Genomic DNA, 16802 nt, shown 5'->3' with positions numbered 1-16802 from the left:
CTGGTCAGCTTTCTGGAAGCTCTTTGCCTGGCTCTTCTGCACACCACCCTCTCCCCTCTCCCCCACCCTCCTCAGCCTGACCCTCCAGGATGGCTACTGGGAGGAACCCTAGCAAGACTCCGCGTTCTGAGGTGGGGCCCTGCTTGTCTCGGCACCTTCCTCCCCCTGGCGCCAGCCCCCAGCGTCAGAGGCTGCGTTGGCTGGGCGCGGCCCACGAGTTGTACCAGGGGGAAGGGGCTGCGTCCTGAGGCCCCTAGGCCGAGTCTGCACGCCCAGTACCTCCGCGCCCCAGGCGGCATGGGTCAAAACCCCGTGGCCCTGAAGGTTCTAAAGAACATCACGGAAACGCATGGTCGGGAGAGGAGGGAGAACGACGTTTCAGAAAACTCATTTTTCCCATTAATTTAAACAAATTTTCTTTACTCTGAAGGAAAGAGCAAAGTGGAGAATAAAAATGAGAGTACGGGCACATTGGAATGAGGAAAAGACAGAAAGGGCACAGAGAATCACAGAGAAACCCAAGGCGACTTGCCCGAGGACTGCAGCGTTAATTCCAGATGTTGCCATTCAAAAGGGAGACAAAATCCAAAACCTGTTACCTCCTCTGCAGATCGAACTGTTCCTCGGCGCCGTGACGTCAGTAGGGGAGAGGAAGGTGAAAGTTAAAACTACTCCTAGGGGTCCGTGGCGACCTTGTCTCTGGCCCGGAAGGACCGACAGACGGATGCGCGTCCTGCGTGCAAGTGGATCTGGGGAGACAGAGAGGCCACGTTATACTTTCGTTTAAAAAAAATTTAAACTTTTTGTTAATTCGAAATAACACTGATAAAAAGAATCCCACCACCACGTAAAAGAAAACGAGGTGCTGCAGAAGTGAGGAGAGGAAAGAGCAAGAGGGGGCAAAGGGATAGAATTAGGGGGCGGGGAGAGGAAAGATGCGGAGCGCAAGGGACCCGGAGGGCTTCGACAGGAAACGCAATCTCAATTCTCTCCTGGTTCCTCTTCACAAACAAAAATGCTCGTAAATCACACTTACCCTTCTTGATGCCTATCATATCAGGAATTTTTAAATGAACGACCTGTGTTTTAAAGGCGGCAGGAGGAAAAAACAAAACTACCCGAAACGCATCGGACTTGGGAGCACACCGTAACAGAGCCGGAAAGAGGACGGAAAAATCCTCTTGACATTTATGCCTTATGCCCTCTCCCTTCCCCACCCCCGTCCCCGTTCCACCCCCACCACCCCGACCGCGGTAATTGAATTGTCACCTGCCCCTATCCCGCCCCCGGCCACCAGGGCCACTTGGGAAACTCGGCCTTGCCAAGCGCCCCCGGCCAGTGAGAGCTGCGCAGCCAAGCCCGCGTCCCAGAAGCCGAGGGGTTACACGCGGCTACGTAGAGGCGCACCGGACACGGTAATTAGGCGCAATTCACAAGCTCTCGGGCGCACGGAAACTACTTGTCACGATATTTTCAACGCTCCTCCTAGCCTACTTTTCTCCACTCCTTCCCTGGCGCGCCCCTCCCCTCCCGGAGGCACTCAGCGGAGCTCTAGGAGTTTCGAATCTTTCGGACACTGTAGAATGCGGGGCTCCCCGGGCGCGGGCCCGGCCAATCAGAGCGCTGTCTGCCTCCCCTGGCCAATGGCAGGCGCCACATTGTTGTCCAATTCTGTCTAATGGAGCCCTAAGGAGCAACAATAGAGCGGGCGAGCGGCTCATTGAGAGTCTGGCAGCGCCGGGCAACTGGGGCGCGGCTGTGCGCAGCGTCCCACGCGCTCCGCGAGGGGACGCCGCGCGGCGAGGGCCGGGCCACGGGCTCTAGCCAGCCGGTCCCTAACCGGTCCCCTGGCTCGGATTTCCGACGGAAGGGTTGGACTGCGCAGCGTTCTGAGGGGGTCCGGAAGTTCGGACATGGTGACTGAAGGAGGGTGACGTGGTCAGATAAGGGACCAGGGGGCAGGGGGAAGAGGCCAAGAGCGCCAGCAACGCAAGCGGAGCTGGGAGGTGCGCGAAGCGCGGCGGCGGAGGAGGATCCCGAGCCCACGACAGGTAGTTGAGAGACGCAGGGAGGGCAGGGGAGGCGGCTTGGCCTGCGGGCCCTGTGGACGAGGCCCGCGCCACGCCGGCCTTAGGGACTTTGCGGCCCCGGGGTCTTGAGGGAAGAGGCAGCTCAAATAGGTAAGGGATCTGGGATACCGGGGCGGAGACACCAGGACTCGGTCCCGGGCTCTGGCGGGGACACGGAGACCCAGAGGAGACCGGGGCAGAAGCTCGGCGCTGGGCCTGCTTGGGCCTTATGGGGCCGCAGCGCAGGTGAGACTCCATAGCCAGTTCCAGAGGCGACTCCCCGGCCTCGGTGCTGTCTCCTGGCCCATCCAAGTCCCAGGAACCCAATTCCGAGACCAGAACTCGAGAATCTGCACCCAAGTAGGGTCCCGCGGGGATCCCACGATGGAGAGGGCGTGTCTGACGATTCTGTCCCTAAACCCGGAGGGGAAGAGACAGCAGTGTGAGACGGTCAGGGAAAGGATCTCCCTCCTGTAATACCTAACTTTTCGCAAGATACCTTTTCCTTCCCGACTACTCTTCCAGCGCACAAGGCTAAAAATCGTGCCACAGGTTTTACTCCAACCCCCACTCACAACCTTTGCCTGCTGGGTTGTTTTTTTTTTCCTCTCATGCACACCTCTCTACCCCACATGTACCCTGGGACCCAGACATCCGTATCAGCTGTTTTTTGTGTTTTCCTCACCCCTCAAGCTAAACTTCCGGATGTGTTTGCCTACCCCAACAAAGTTTCTTCAGTTCAATTTTCTTTTTAACTCTCCCCAGGCCTACTAAACTCGTCACACTCATTTTTCTCTCCCTCTCTCTGGAGGCCCCGCACCATGAAACTTGTAGCCCCCACATTTCCACGGGACCTTGGGGCCCCACGCCTAACTTTGCTCCTGCGATGTTTGTTTTGTTATCTAGCCTTCACTCTGCTTCCTAAACTGTTCTTTCTGTTCCTGATTTTTCTAACTCTCCTGCTCCCACCAGCATAAAAACTTCAGACCTAGCCAGCTGAACTCGATGCCTTGTGTGCTTTGATAGCTCTCTCCTTTTCTCCTTTCCACAAAACTGAGCATTTCGCCTCGAATTTGTTTTGTTTTGTTTTGCTCTTGGTATCTAGTCTGACTGCTGGGTCAAAATTTTCTCTCTAATCCAAGTCCCAACAAACAAACATTTCCCTCTACCCGTCTCACCCCAATTAAGCTAAGCTTTGGGGAGATAATATTTTCCTTTTCAAACCCTCGTTATATCCACCTGAACCAGTGACTTTTCCAAACTTTATATGTCTTTTTATTTTTTTTTCCAGCGGAACCACTGATTCAAACGAAATCTTAGACCCACCCAGTGCATAAATCAGATATAAGAAGAGGAGCTCTGGTGGGAATAGGGTGGGGGAGCTCGGCTTTACAAGGGGGATCCGAAGGTACCTCCTTCTAGCAATTCGGCAACCACTAGCCAAACTTCCGCGACCGAAATTTTCCCTCCCTAAGCCTGATCTCCTCAAGGGTACGCTGTAGCTCAGCACACGGTGCGCTGCTCACGGCAAGTCTCTTCCCTCTTCCCAAGGTCTTCTACGCCAGGTCCTGCCATGGAGCTGCGCTCCGAGCTGCCTAGCGTGCCCGGCGCAGCGACGGCGGCGGCAACAGCGACAGGGCCGCCCGTGGCGTCTGTGGCGTCGGTGGCAGCGGCGGCGGCAGCGGCCGCGTCGCTACCAGTGAGCGTGGCGGGCGGCTTGCTAAGAGCGCCGCCGCTGTTGTTGCGGGCGGCGGAGAAGTACCCGCGGACCCCCAAGTGCGCGCGCTGCCGCAACCACGGCGTGGTGTCGGCGCTCAAGGGCCACAAACGCTACTGCCGCTGGAAGGACTGCCTGTGCGCCAAGTGCACGCTCATCGCCGAGCGCCAGCGCGTCATGGCGGCGCAAGTGGCGCTGCGCAGGCAACAGGCTCAGGAGGAGAACGAGGCGCGCGAGCTACAGCTGCTCTACGGCACTGCCGAGGGCCTGGCGCTCGCCGCAGCCAACGGCATTATTCCGCCGCGACCTGCCTACGAGGTCTTCGGCTCGGTGTGCGCCGCCGACGGCGGGGGGCCGGGAGCGGGAGCGCCCGCGGGGACCGGAGGCGGCGCAGCGGGCGCGGGGAGCTCAGGTGAGCGCGCGGCCTGGGTGGGACGAAAGGGAGCAGGGACCGGGCCTGGGGGCGCGCGGCCCAGGGACTTGTCTTGGTCCTGAAAGAGTGGAATCCCCTTTTCCAAACGCCCGACTGCTAAGCGTTCACTGCGGACCCAGGCCCTGATTTGGGGCACAAACACAGAAATTCTTTCTCCCCTTTCTGAAGAATTTGCCCTCTACGCCTTTCTTTCACCCGCCCAAATGTAGACGCTGTAATCTTATCTCCTCTCCCCACACGCGGCCAGGTCCCACCTTCCCTGCTCACTTGGCTCGGTCTCCCCAACATGGAACCTTTAACCTTGGTTCTGCTCTTCTCCACTTGCCGTGGTTCCTTCTGCTCCATCCCAACTCTCTTCAGAAATCTGGCCCTCTCCCAGTCCTCCTCCCCCGCCCCGCCCCGCTTTCTCCAGGTATCAGAGACACCTCTTCCCTTTTCCTCGTGTGATTCCTTTTCTCAAGTTCCCAGTGCTCCCCGGTCAACCGCATGCTGCGCCTGCTCCTTTCTAGCTTCTTTCCCCACTTATCCCCGTTTTCTCAAGAGTAGGTGCTCTCTCGCTTCCCTTGATCTCCACTCTTCTAACCCTCTTACTCCTTGTCTGGCCCCACCCTCTTCTTCAAGAGTTTCTCGCCTTTTTCTAGGGAGGGAAGAAATTAAGGCTGGGGCCATTGGGGGCCCTCTCAGCCCTCATCTTGGGAATGAAGAACTCCTTATGTTTTAATTTTGGAAAGGGTGGATTAGAAATAGGGGCTCTATTTTTGCCTGCAGAAAGGCTTGGGATCTCTTAGATACCCAAGGTGCCTTCCCTAACAAGCTATGTTGCCCAGGGCCAGAGGGTGCCCAAGGCGCGGTTTGCTCTTGGCATGATGGATGTGGAATGGGTCCTCTATACAGTAGGTGGTGTAGGTGGAAGTTGTATTGTCTCCTGCTTGAACTCTGGGCCAGGCAACTTCTCTGGGTCAGGGCACGGCTAGGAAGGGGAATAAGAGCAGAGGTGTTGGGGCACAGATGTGGAAGGGGGGAACTGGACATTGAATTTACAGGGTTCTGGGTACAGAAAGAGTGAGCCCTGGGGGGTAGGGGAAGTGAGACGGAACTTTAGGGGCTCAGAGAGTAAGGAATGCTGGAGAAAAAAGGAGGGGGCGCTGGAGCCCAGTGAATGAGGGTCGTTGGGTTCAGAGAGAGAGGAAACTGGGGTCCAAAGGGCTGATGTGTTGAGGGTGCCGTCACCTCTCCGCCCCAATCACTCCTCACATCCCCTTTTCTCCCCTCCTAGAGGCCAAGTTACAGAAGTTTGACCTGTTTCCCAAGGCGCTGCTTCAGACCGGCCGCCCCGGCAGCCCGCAGCCGCCACCGGGGAAGCCCTTATCACCCGACGGCGCGGACTCCGGTCCTGGGACATCTTCTCCGGAGGTGCGGCCGGGCTCGGGCTCGGAGAACGGCGACGGCGAGTCCTTCTCGGGGTCGCCCCTGGCCCGGGCCTCCAAGGAGGCAGGTGGGAGCTGCCCGGGCAGTGCAGGCCCGGGAGGCGGTGGTGAGGAGGACAGCCCGGGCTCCGCCAGCCCTTTGGGCTCCGAATCCGGTTCCGAGGCCGACAAAGAAGAGGCAGAGGCCGCTCCCGCCCCAGGGCTGGGCGGGGTCCCGGGTCCACGGCAGCGGACGCCGCTTGACATCCTGACGCGCGTCTTCCCGGGCCACCGGCGAGGCGTCCTGGAGCTGGTGTTGCAGGGTTGCGGCGGCGACGTGGTGCAGGCCATCGAGCAGGTGCTGAACCACCACCGCGGGGGCTTGGCGGCCGGCCTCGGTCCCGCGGTGCCCCCTGATAAGGCCGCAGTGGGTGCCGTAGCAGCAGCGGACGACGCGTGGCCGGGTCGCGTCGACGCCGCCGCTGCCGGGGGGCCCGGGCTGCCAGCGCCGCTGCAGGCCGGCCCCGCCGCTCCTCCACACCACAGACCTTTGCTGGCCGGCGCCATGGCGCCTGGGGCGCTGGGCTCGCTGAGCAGCCGCTCGGCATTCTCACCACTGCAGCCCAACGCCAGTCACTTCGGCGCCGACGCCGGCGCCTACCCGCTGGGCGCGCCGCTCGGCCTCAGCCCCCTGCGCCTGGCCTATTCGGCCGCAGCGGCGCACAGCCGTGGCCTGGCCTTCATGGCTCCCTACTCGACCGCGGGCCTGGTACCCACACTCGGCTTCCGCCCGCCCATGGACTACGCCTTCAGCGACCTTATGCGCGACCGCTCAGCCGCCGCCGCTGCGGTGCACAAGGAGCCCACCTACGGCGGCGGCCTGTACGGGCCTATGGTCAATGGTGCCCCTGAAAAGCAGTAGGGCCAGGGGCCCGGCAGCCGGGCCGCCCCCAAACCAGCCTTGATCCAGCGGGCCGCCGGTCCCTCTTCACCCGGTGCGCTATCTGCGCCCTGGCTGGGGTCCTCTCGCTCAAAGGTGATTTTCGGTTTTGTTTTGGAAGGTGGGTGGAGAGCTGAGCAAAGGGGGAGCAATACAGATGCAGTTGTTCTCAGAGGGGGTGCGTGGTCCTGATCTTCATCCTCCAACCATCTCCTCAAGGCTCCTCCAGCCCTTCAAAAGGCCGGGAATTCTTGGGAATTCAGAGGCTGCGGCCTCCGCACACGCTCCTGCCTCTCCTTTTGCTGTGCTCATCCCACCCGCCCGCTCTTCAGTGGATGGCAGGATAGTCCAAGAGTCTGTCTTCTGTGTCTCCCTCTCCTTATTAAATTTTTTAAAAAAATATTCGCTCTAACAAATATAAATTTAGGATGTATAAATCTCTTGGCACTGAGTCGAGTCTTTGGGACACACATATATATATATCGATATCAATTGTAAAAAAAAAAAAGGAAACAAGTTCTAAGGTGCACTTTCCTCGTTGCGGTATTTGTCGCTCTCTTTGTTGCTTATGCCAATAAGCATGGGTTTCCTTGGTGCAGTGTGAGTTTTTATATATGTATAAATCTATATATAATCTATACATATATATATACAAGCCAGTGTATAATGTTATAAAATGGAATTCTAAGTTATTAATTGTAATCTGTAGGTGACCTCGGTATTAACGTGAAAAATATTCAAAAACAAGCAAAAAAAAGGACAAAATGGGAAAAAGTAGACTATGCGCGCATTGTACTTATCAGGTTTTATAGATTAAATATATTGTCAACTCGGGACAAATCCTGCCCACCCGCCCCTCTTGCCTGCGGCCGGTCTCTCCCTAAGACGCGGTCAAGGTGCGCACTGAAGCAGGAACAGAGCGACGAGTGACTGAGCCGGAACCGCCCGCCCGAGAGCCCATCCCCGCCTCCCGGGACTCGCCAAACGCCCGGCCCGAAGGGACGGCAGCGGGAAACGCTGCTGCAGAGAATGGCTCACTTTGTGCTTTCCTTTGCATAGACATGAGCTAGAAATAAATGTTATTTTCTAAGAAAACAGCACCGAATCCCGTCCCGCTCCTCGGGCGGCGGGCTTGAAAAGGTCTTGATTTCCCGTTCGGGCCCGCGGTGCCAGCTAGACTTCAGTCCGGCCGGTGTCCGACCCTCGGGGGTTAGGAGCCGGAAAACTTTCGTGGTGCGGGAAAAGGCCCCGCCGATGGGAGTGGCTCGCGGCTCAGAACCCCGCGAGTAGCGGTGCCCCCTACGTATCCAGGACCCCGCGTCCTTCCCATTCCTGTTTTGGGCGCGCGGACGCGGCGGGTCGCCTTGCCAGTGCTCAGGATCCTCGGATCTCGGGCAAAGCCCCTTACGGAATCCGGTTCTCCCCGGGCTTCAGATTTGGACACAGCCGGGGTCGCACAATGCGCGCTTCCGTTCCCGAAGAGGTTTGGAACCCAGGAGACAGAGGCGGTGGCTGGGGAAGGGGGGCTGCGACCGTTCTCCCACGAAGGCTCGAGGCCTGGGAGTTATTTGGGGTGGTGGGGGTGGTGTGGCGCCGCCCTCGCCGAGAGGCAGAGTGATCGGAAAGTGGCGGTGAGGACGCGCCTTCCAGCCAGACCTCGCTCAGCACCCTAGTTACTTTCCCTCCTCACGCGGGGCTGAGCACAATAGTGGCTCCCCCGCCGACCCCCTCCTCCGACCTCCCCGGGCCTCCTTCGCTCCCTGCAGGGTGACTCCCCCTCTCCGGGAAACAGGGTGCTCCCTCCCCTAGTCTGGGCCCGGCGACATCCCAAGGTAAACTTCTGGGGCCGGCTCGAGTTCCGCCAGGCGGTGAAACTTAATAGCAGGACAAGAAAACGGTTTAATAAAGAAGGGCTTTAATAGGGAACTAATTTGATTGAGTTGCCTAATTCCACTTTAATTGGAAAGGGGTTTGGCTGTTTGGTTATAAAGTGCGAGGGTGACTATGAGATGGAGGTGGGGGAAGAAGGAGCGAGAAAAGAAAGATGGGGGGGCAACAGAGAAGGGGCGAGAAAGGGAATGAAGATAGGACAGAAAGAAGAGGGAGAGAGGAGAAAGAAGAGGGAAGAGTTACTAGAAAAAAAAGAGGCTAGAGAAACGCGCGGGAGCTTTTAGAAGTGTGAACTTTCTTGCCCTTCACACTGCTCCCTCCAGTCTCCCACGCCCTCCTCCTACTCTAGGTTTTTGGAAGCCTCGGGTCCTCTCTCAGTCCAGGTTCCAGCCACCGCCTTTCTGGCCTCTGCCTTCATCCCCATTCAAGGTGAACCCACGATCGCTCTGGGTCTCTCGGATTCAGGAAGGACCTATACTGAGTCTCTCGGAGCTCCTTGTTTCCTGCAGGTGCTCAAGCCAGACCCCAGGGGTTGGCTTAGGGGCCTGCATTACCCACTCTCGAGAACATCCGGAGCTTCATAGATTTCAAGATTAGTATTTTAGTTCATCCTCACAGCAAACCCAGAATAACCCAGTGAGTTGTTTATTATTAGGTCCATTTTATAAAGGAGGAAACTGAGGTCCAGAGTGGTTTATAGACCTGCCCAACCACCTGGGGACTCTGGACCTCCTTTCCTCTGCACCGTCCGGATGAACCTCCTCCTTTCCTGAAGGGGTCTCTCCTGCTGAAGGTGGGGGCTCTGCAGAAACCCCCCTCCAGTGTACTCCTGTGGCTCAGAGAGTAGAAGCAGCTTGCCTCAGCTCCAGGCTGCCAGCGGCTTTGGTTGAGATCAGAATGATTCATGAGCGGTGAAACTTTGAGAGGGTGGAGTAGTGGGGTTCCCAGCTTCCTCTCTCCCCCCTTCCCCCATCCTGTGGGTCTTGGTGGCCCAGGCCCGGGGATGGAACCCCAGGGCTGTCAGACACAACCTTGACACCTGGTGAAGGCCTGCACCCACGCACACCCCTGACCCCACGGCCCACTGCACAGTCAGGAAGACTGAGGCTGAGACTGACAGTGACCGGCCCAGGGTTGCACATTCAGGTTCTGCGGAGTCAGACTCCGAACCCTGTATGCTCAAGCCAGTTTGTTAGGTGGCAGTGGTGAGTGTGGGGCTGGGCCAGTAGGTGCCTCTGCCCTGCGAGCTTCCGTAGCAGGTGGGAGCACACTGGGGCCTGAGCTCCACAGAGTTCCACTGGGAGGACCACTGGGATCCCCATCGTGGGAGGCAGCAGCAGCATCACATCTTCTTTGTGGGGAGGAGAAGGTGGGATGGGAGTTTCCTCCTGACCTCTACAGTCCATATTTATTCCCAAAGTTTCCCCTAAGTTTGTTGGAGCTGTGCCTGGCCTGGATACTGAGAGGACCTGGGCCTGCATCGCCACAGGGGAGCTTGGACTATTGTAGTCATTAAAACTTTCCTCCTCCTCCTCCTCTCTCTTCATAACAACAGCAGCAGCTACACATTACTGAGTACCTACTGTGTACCAGGTCCTGTACACAGCACATTCCACACAGAATCCTGCTCAGGGGGTGAAAAAGCCAGGAGCTGGGATCCAGGCTCTGTTTCTGGCTGAGTTTACTCATTCACAGATTACTTCAGTCAGCAAATGTTTACTAAGTACATACTGTATGCCAAACCGAGTTCTAGGAGCTTGGGATACACAAGTGTGCAAGACAGGCACCATCCCTACCCTTTAAAACCTCACAGTGTGTGTGGCAGTGGACAGAAGCAACCAAACAGGCAAGGAGGATGCACTGATCGGTGTCCCAGGGCTCAGGGAGGTCTGCCTGGGAAAAGGTGAGTTAGGACACTTCACCTCAGCTTCCTCCTCAATGAAATGGGGCTGATAGTGACTGCCTGTCTGGATGCTGTGAGGATTGGTTGAGAGAATGTGTAAAAAAAAAAACAAAAAACTTTTAGCTCAGTGCCTAACTGACCAGGCATTCATTATAATCTCAGATACTTTGATGTGGGTATTGTCCCATTTCATAGAGGAGTAAACGGTTCAGGGGCATTGAGTGACTGGAAGAAATTCCCCTTATAAATCGTTTAAAGTGTCACAGGTTATGGGAAGTGCCCTGCCTGAGCAACAGGCCACAGTGAAGGATCATCAGATAGGAGAGTGTGGGTTCTGGAGATGCTTCTGAGGGAAGGTGAGGCTGCAGCTGAGTCCTGAGGACATTGGTGAGGGGCAGCATTAGTAATCCATGGCAAGAAGTTGGTGAGGGAAGACCAGATAGAAAAGGAGGAGGTGGGGACAGGTGATGTTGGATAGAAGTCAGAGGTCAAATCAAGGGGAACCTCAAGTTCCAGGGTAAGGGCCTGGGTTTCAGAGTGAGGGTACTGGGGGCCAGTGATAGCATTCCTGGTGAGATTTGCATTTGGACTGGATACATGGTTAGGGGAAGGCCAAACCCATTTAAGGAGGAGCCATGTAAGATGGTAGCAACCAAAAATGACCAGTAGGAGCAGGGACAGGGAGAGAAAAGGTTGACTTCAAGAACTACTGGGAGCCAGACCCTCTACTCTTGATCTAATGGATGCTGGGGTTAGTGAATCAAGAGGACGGCTCATGGATAATTCCCCAAGTGTCTGCACTGCTTGACCCTTTGTAGGTGACAGAGTTGTGGGCCCCTGGAGCAGAGACAAGATTGAAAGGTGAGGAAAAATTTTCAGTGTTCAACACACAGAATTTGAGGAACTTATGGGGCTTCTAGTTGTAGACACCAAATGGTAGAAAGAGTCAGCATGTGGCTGGCAGCAGGGCCTTGGGGGGATGAAGTGGCCCAACGTTTTCTCCACACTGGACATAGGACCCCTTAATGGAGGCCATGGGCCTGTGGGAGGGGGGTTGTTGAAACCCCAGACATTGGAGTTCTGCCTCTCACCTTTTCAGTTCATTCCAAAAAGTCTGGCCTCTGAAAATCGTTCTCTTAAAATTTTATAGCCTCTGAAGTTTCTGGTCCTGAAGTAGGACACTGGGCAGCCTGTCCCTGCCTTTATTGTGACACCAATGAAGCTTAAACTTCAGGGATCCCCACCCGTACAGGTCCCTTTCAAACTTTCCTTGCTCTCTACTCCTTGAAGCTTTAGCTTCAGTGGCTTTCTGCCCTCTCCCCACTTGTCCATCCCCACCTCACCATGCCCACCGAGCTCCTCAGAGCCACCTAACAGACCATGAAATTCCTGCATCTTTGCCCATGCAAGTCCCTCTGCTTGGAAAGTCCTTCCTTTTTCTTCTACTTTGAAGACCATCTTCACTTGCCCCAAGGCTCAGTTACACCATTGGAACTTAATGTTCAAGACTTGTCATTTAGAGAGGAAGGTGGTGGTGGAGTAGGAGGACCCTAGGCTCACCTCTTCCCACAAATACAACAAGATAACTATCCTAAATATCTCAGAAATTGATCTGAGGACTGTAGAACAAACACCACAACTAAAGATAGAGAAGAGGCCACATCAAAGAAGTTAGGAATTGCAGGGGCGCCTGGATGGCTCAGTCACTGGGCGCCTGCCTTCGGCTCAGGGCGTGATCCCGGTGTTCTGGGATCAAGACCCGCATCAGGCTCCTCCGCTGGGAGCCTGTTTCTTCATCTCTCACTCCCCCTGCTTGTGTTCCCTCTCTCGCTGCCTGTCTCTCTGTCAAGTAAATAAAATAAAATAAAATAAAATAAAATAAAATAAAATAAAATAAAATAAAAAAGAAGGTAGGAATTGCAGAGACACAACTTGGGAGAGAAAGGGATAGTGGCCGCTGCCATGGGGAGGGAGCCACGGTCACAGAGAAGGGCAAGATACAAACTAGCACACAGGGGAGTACATGGGGAAAACAAGTCCCCATAGCAATTGGCTTGGAAAGCAACAGGACTTGAATTTCATGAGTTCCTGCAATCAGCAGGACTTAAAGCTTGGAGTTTTAGAGGTCAGCATGTTTGGTTCTGGGAGCGCTGGAGGACATTAGGGCTGCTTTTGGAGAAAAGGCAGAGCAAACAGCCTGTGGACATACAGCTTGGAAATGGTGATCTCAAGAATGCCTGAAATACTCAGTGGGGAGGTTAATTGCTCATCTCAGAGCATGTCCTAAAGAGGCAGTTTTCATGAAGAGACCCCTCCAGGAACAAAGGAATTAGATGGCACCATTTCCCTCCCCTGCCCATCAGCATAAACACAGTGCAGTGCCAACACTAGTTACCTATCTTGGTTATACCAAATCCCACTCCACATTTCAGAAGAACAACCCTTCTCAGTTGTACTTCCTTGGTCCCAGCATGGCAGGGCCCCTTCACCCAGAAGATCAGCCCAAATCCTTGCCAACACCACATCTCCTGACCTGGAAATTTTGTGAGGCCTTGGTTCTGGTGGCACTACCAACAGGTCTTATTTCACAAGCAGACCAGAGCACACCTAGTGAAAATGTGCCACATCCAGTCCAGGGACCAAACACTGTGTATAATAGTCAAAGAGAACCTCAGCAGACCACTGGCCTGAAGAAAAATGTGGCAAGGACACAACAGCAAAGTGCATGCAACACATATTGGAGGCCTTGGGGAACAGAAGACACACTGCAGGGCACCTCAAGACCTCTTCTTCAGAAGGCCATTACCCTCAAGAACAGAAGATTTAGCTGACTTTCCTAATATGGAGAAGCAAGCACAGAGACTTAGAGAAAAATGAGAAGACAGAGGAATTTGCCCCAAATGAAAGAATAGGACACGGCCACAGCCAGAGATCTCAGCCAAACAGATATAAATAACATATCTGAATGGAGAATAATTTTTGTTGTTTTTAAGATTTAATTTTTATTTTTTTCTTTTTAACATTTATTTATTTGTTTTAAGTAGGCTCCATACCCAGTGTGGAGTCCAGCTTGGGGCTTGAACTCAAAACCCTGAGATCAAGACCTAAGCTGGGGTCAAGTCAGACCACTTAACTGAATGAGCCACACAGGTTCCCCGAGATTTTATTTTATTTATTTTTAAAAAAGATTTATTTATCTTAGAGAGAGAGGAAGAAAGAGCAGTGAGGAGGGGCAGAGGGAAGGAAAGAATCCTGAAGTAGACTCGCACTGAGTGCAGAACCTGATGCGGGGTTCAATTCCAGGACCCCAAGATCATAACCTGAGCCAAAACCAAGAGTCAGCTGTTCAACTGACTGAGCCACCCAGGTGCCCCCAAAGATATTTATTTATTTATTTATTTATTTATTTATTTATTTATTTATTTATTTATTATTTTTAAAATGATTTTATTTATTTGAGAGAAAGAAGGAGACAGAGCACTAGTGAAGGGGGAGGGGCAGAAGGAGAAGGAGAAGCAGACCCCCGCTGAGGAGGAAGCCTGTTGCAGGGCTCCATCCCAGGACCTGGGATCATGACCTGAGTCAAAGGCAGATGTTTAACCAACTGAGTCACTCAGGTGTCCGATTTTATTTTAAATAATCTCTATACCCAATGTGGGGCTCAAAACTACAACCCCGAGTTCAAGAGTGGCATGATCTCCTGACTGAGCCAATCAAGCACCCACTTGATGGAGAATTGAAAACAATGATCATAAGATACTCACTGGGGGGGCGCCTGGGTAGCGCAGTGGTTAAGCATCTGCCTTTGGCTCAGGGCGTGATCCCAGCATTCTGGGATTGAGCCCCACATCAGGCTCCTCCACTAAGAGCCTGCTTCTTCCTCTCCCACTCCCCCTGCTTGTGTTCCCTCTCTCACTGGCTGTCTCTATCTCTGTCAAATAAATAAATAAAATCTTTAAAAAAAAATAAGATACTCACTGGACTTGAGAAAAGAGTGGAGGACATCAGTGAGACCATTAGCACGGAGATAAAAGATAACATAGCAGAGGTAAGGGGCTTAATAAATGAAATGAGAAACACGCTTGATGGAATGAACAGCAGCCTAGAAGAAGCAGAGGAACAAATTAATGACCTAGAAGACAGAGTAATGGAAATTAATCAAGCTGAACAAAAGACAAAAAAAAAAAAAAGAATTTGCAAAATGAGAATAGACTTAGGAAATTCAGTGACTCCATCAAACATAATAAGATTTATATTATAGGAGTCCCAGAAGAAGAAGAGAAGGGGCAGAGAATTATTTGAAGAAATAATAGCTGAAAACTTACCTAACCTGTGGAGGAAAACAGATAGCCAGATCCTGGAGGCACAGAGAACCACCAGGACATATTGTAATTGAAATCCAAAATATAGTGATAAAGAAAAAATATTAAAAGCACCAATACAAAAGAAGACAGTTACATACAAAGGAAACCCCATAAAGCTATCAGTGGGTTTTCCAGCAGAAACTTTCCAAGCTGGAAAGGAGTGATATATTCAAAGTGCTGAATGAGAAAACCCTGCAGCTAAGAACACTCTATCCAGCAAGGCTATCATTCAGAATAGAAGGAGAGATAAAGAGTTTCCCAGACAAACTAAAACTAAAGGAGTTCATGACCACTAAACCAGTCCTGCACTTAATATTAAAGGGGACTCTTTGGGTGGAAAGGAAAGACCAAAAATGACAGTATGAAGGTAGGAAACACAAAAGCAGTAAAAATGAATGTTTCTGTAAAAAAAAAAATCAGTTAAAGAACTTACAAAATAAAAGGATGTAAAATATGACACTATACACCTAAAACATGGGGAGGAGAGGTGCCTAAAGCCAGTGGAAGGAAAGAAATAGATTAGAGCAGAAATGAATGATTAGAAACTTAAAAAACCCAACCAAACAAAAACCAATAGAAATCAATGAATTCAGGAGCTAGTTCATTGAAAAAAATCAATAAAATTGATAGACCTCTAGCCAGATTCATCAAGAAAAAAAAAAAGAGAAAGACCCAAATAAATAAAATCAGATGAGAGAGGAGAAATAACAACAAATACCACAGAAATATGATTATCAGTGAATGTTATGAAAAACTGTATACAAACAAACTGGACAACCTAGAAGAAATGGAGAAATTCCTAAAAGCATTTAACCTACCAAAACTGAAACAGGAAGAAATGGAAAATTTGAACAGACAGACCATCGGCAAAGAAATTGAGTCAGTAATCAAAAAACTCCTGACAAAAGTTTGTCAGAGCAGGATGGAGCAGATGGCTTCACAGACAAATTCTACCAAACATCTAAAGAAAAGCTAATACCTATTCTTCTTAAATTATTCAAAAAAATGGAAAAGGAGGGAAAACTTCCAGATTCATTTTAGGAGGCCAGCATTACTCTGATACCAAAACCAGTTAAAGACACCATGAAAAAAAGAGAACTGCTGGCCAATATCTCTGATGAACATAAATGCAAAAATCCTCAACAAAATATTAGCAAACTGAATCCAACAATACATTAAAAACTATTTATCACAATCAAGTGGGATTTATTCCTAGGTTGCAAGGGTGGTTCAATATTTGCAAATCAATCAACATGATATACCACCTCAATAAGAGAAAGGATAAGCCATTTGATAATTTCAATGGATGCAGAAAAAGCACTGGACAAGGTACAACATCCATTCATGATAAAAACTCTCAACAAAGGAGGTTTAGGGGCACCTAGGCGGCTCAGTCGGTTAAGCATCTGCCTTCGGCTCAGGTCATGATCTCAGGGTCTTGGGATGGAGCCCCTTGTTGGGCTCCCTGCTCAGTGGGGAGTCTGTTCTCTCTCACCCTCTCCCCCGTTTGTGTGCAAAAACTCTCTCTCTCAAATAAATAAATAAAATCTTTTAAAAAGGTAGGTTTAGAGAGAATGTACCTCAACATAATAAAGGTAACATATGAAAAACCCAGAGCTAACATCATCCTCAATGGGGAAAAACTGAGAGCCTTTCCCCTAAAGTCAGGAACAAGACAAGGATGTCCACTCTCACCAATTCTAATCAACATAGTATTGGAAGTCCTAGCTACCGCAATCAGACAACAAAAAGAAATAAAGGAAATTCAAATCAGTAAGGAAGAGGTAAAACTGTCACTATTTGCAGATGGCATAATACTATATAGAAAACCAGAAAGACTGCACCAAAAAACTGCTAGAACTGATACACCAATTCGGTAATCTACAGAAATCTGTTGCATTTCTATACACAAATAATGAAGCAGCAGAAAGAGAAATTAAGAAAACAATCCCATTTACAATTGCACTAAAAATAGTAAGATACCTAGTAACAAACCTAACCAAACAGCTGAAAGAATGTACTCTGATAACTGATGAAAGAAATTGAAGATGACACAAAGAAATGGAAAGACATTCCATTC

At 51.8% G+C, this 16802-nt stretch overlaps 1 protein-coding gene across 2 annotated transcripts; it reads left to right on the top strand.

Moving 5' to 3' along the window:
* Window positions 1–1447: 1447 nt before the first annotated feature.
* On the top strand, window positions 1448–7637 carry DMRTA2 (DMRT like family A2). 2 transcript variants are annotated; one of them, XM_034652336.1, is made up of 3 exons: window positions 1448–2051; window positions 3361–4198; window positions 5496–7637. In XM_034652336.1, exons 2-3 carry the CDS (start codon window positions 3643–3645, stop codon window positions 6545–6547), a joined length of 1608 nt encoding a protein of 535 aa, XP_034508227.1. In that variant the 5' UTR covers window positions 1448–2051; window positions 3361–3642; the 3' UTR covers window positions 6548–7637. The 2 variants fall into 2 exon arrangements, with proteins under 2 accessions (XP_034508227.1, XP_034508220.1); XM_034652329.1 differs by having other exon boundaries at window positions 1451–2051; window positions 3621–4198.
* Window positions 7638–16802: the final 9165 nt, after the last annotated feature.

The sequence above is a fragment of the Ailuropoda melanoleuca genome, chromosome 2, assembly GCF_002007445.2.
Source record: "Ailuropoda melanoleuca isolate Jingjing chromosome 2, ASM200744v2, whole genome shotgun sequence".
NCBI classification, from domain to species: Eukaryota; Metazoa; Chordata; class Mammalia; order Carnivora; family Ursidae; genus Ailuropoda; species Ailuropoda melanoleuca.
The sequence above is the reverse complement of the archived record's forward strand: the minus strand, read 5'-3'. Positions and strand labels throughout refer to the sequence as shown.

What these genes read in the sequence shown, in the direction of transcription:
- DMRTA2 (XM_034652336.1), top strand. Translation starts at nt 3,643, where the DNA reads ATGGAGCTGCGCTCCGAGCTGCCTAGCGTGCCCGGCGCAGCGACGGCG. An exon ending in AGCGGGCGCGGGGAGCTCAG is followed by an intron (nt 4,199 to 5,495) that starts GTGAGCGCGCGG and finishes CTCCCCTCCTAG; the next exon opens with AGGCCAAGTTACAGAAGTTT.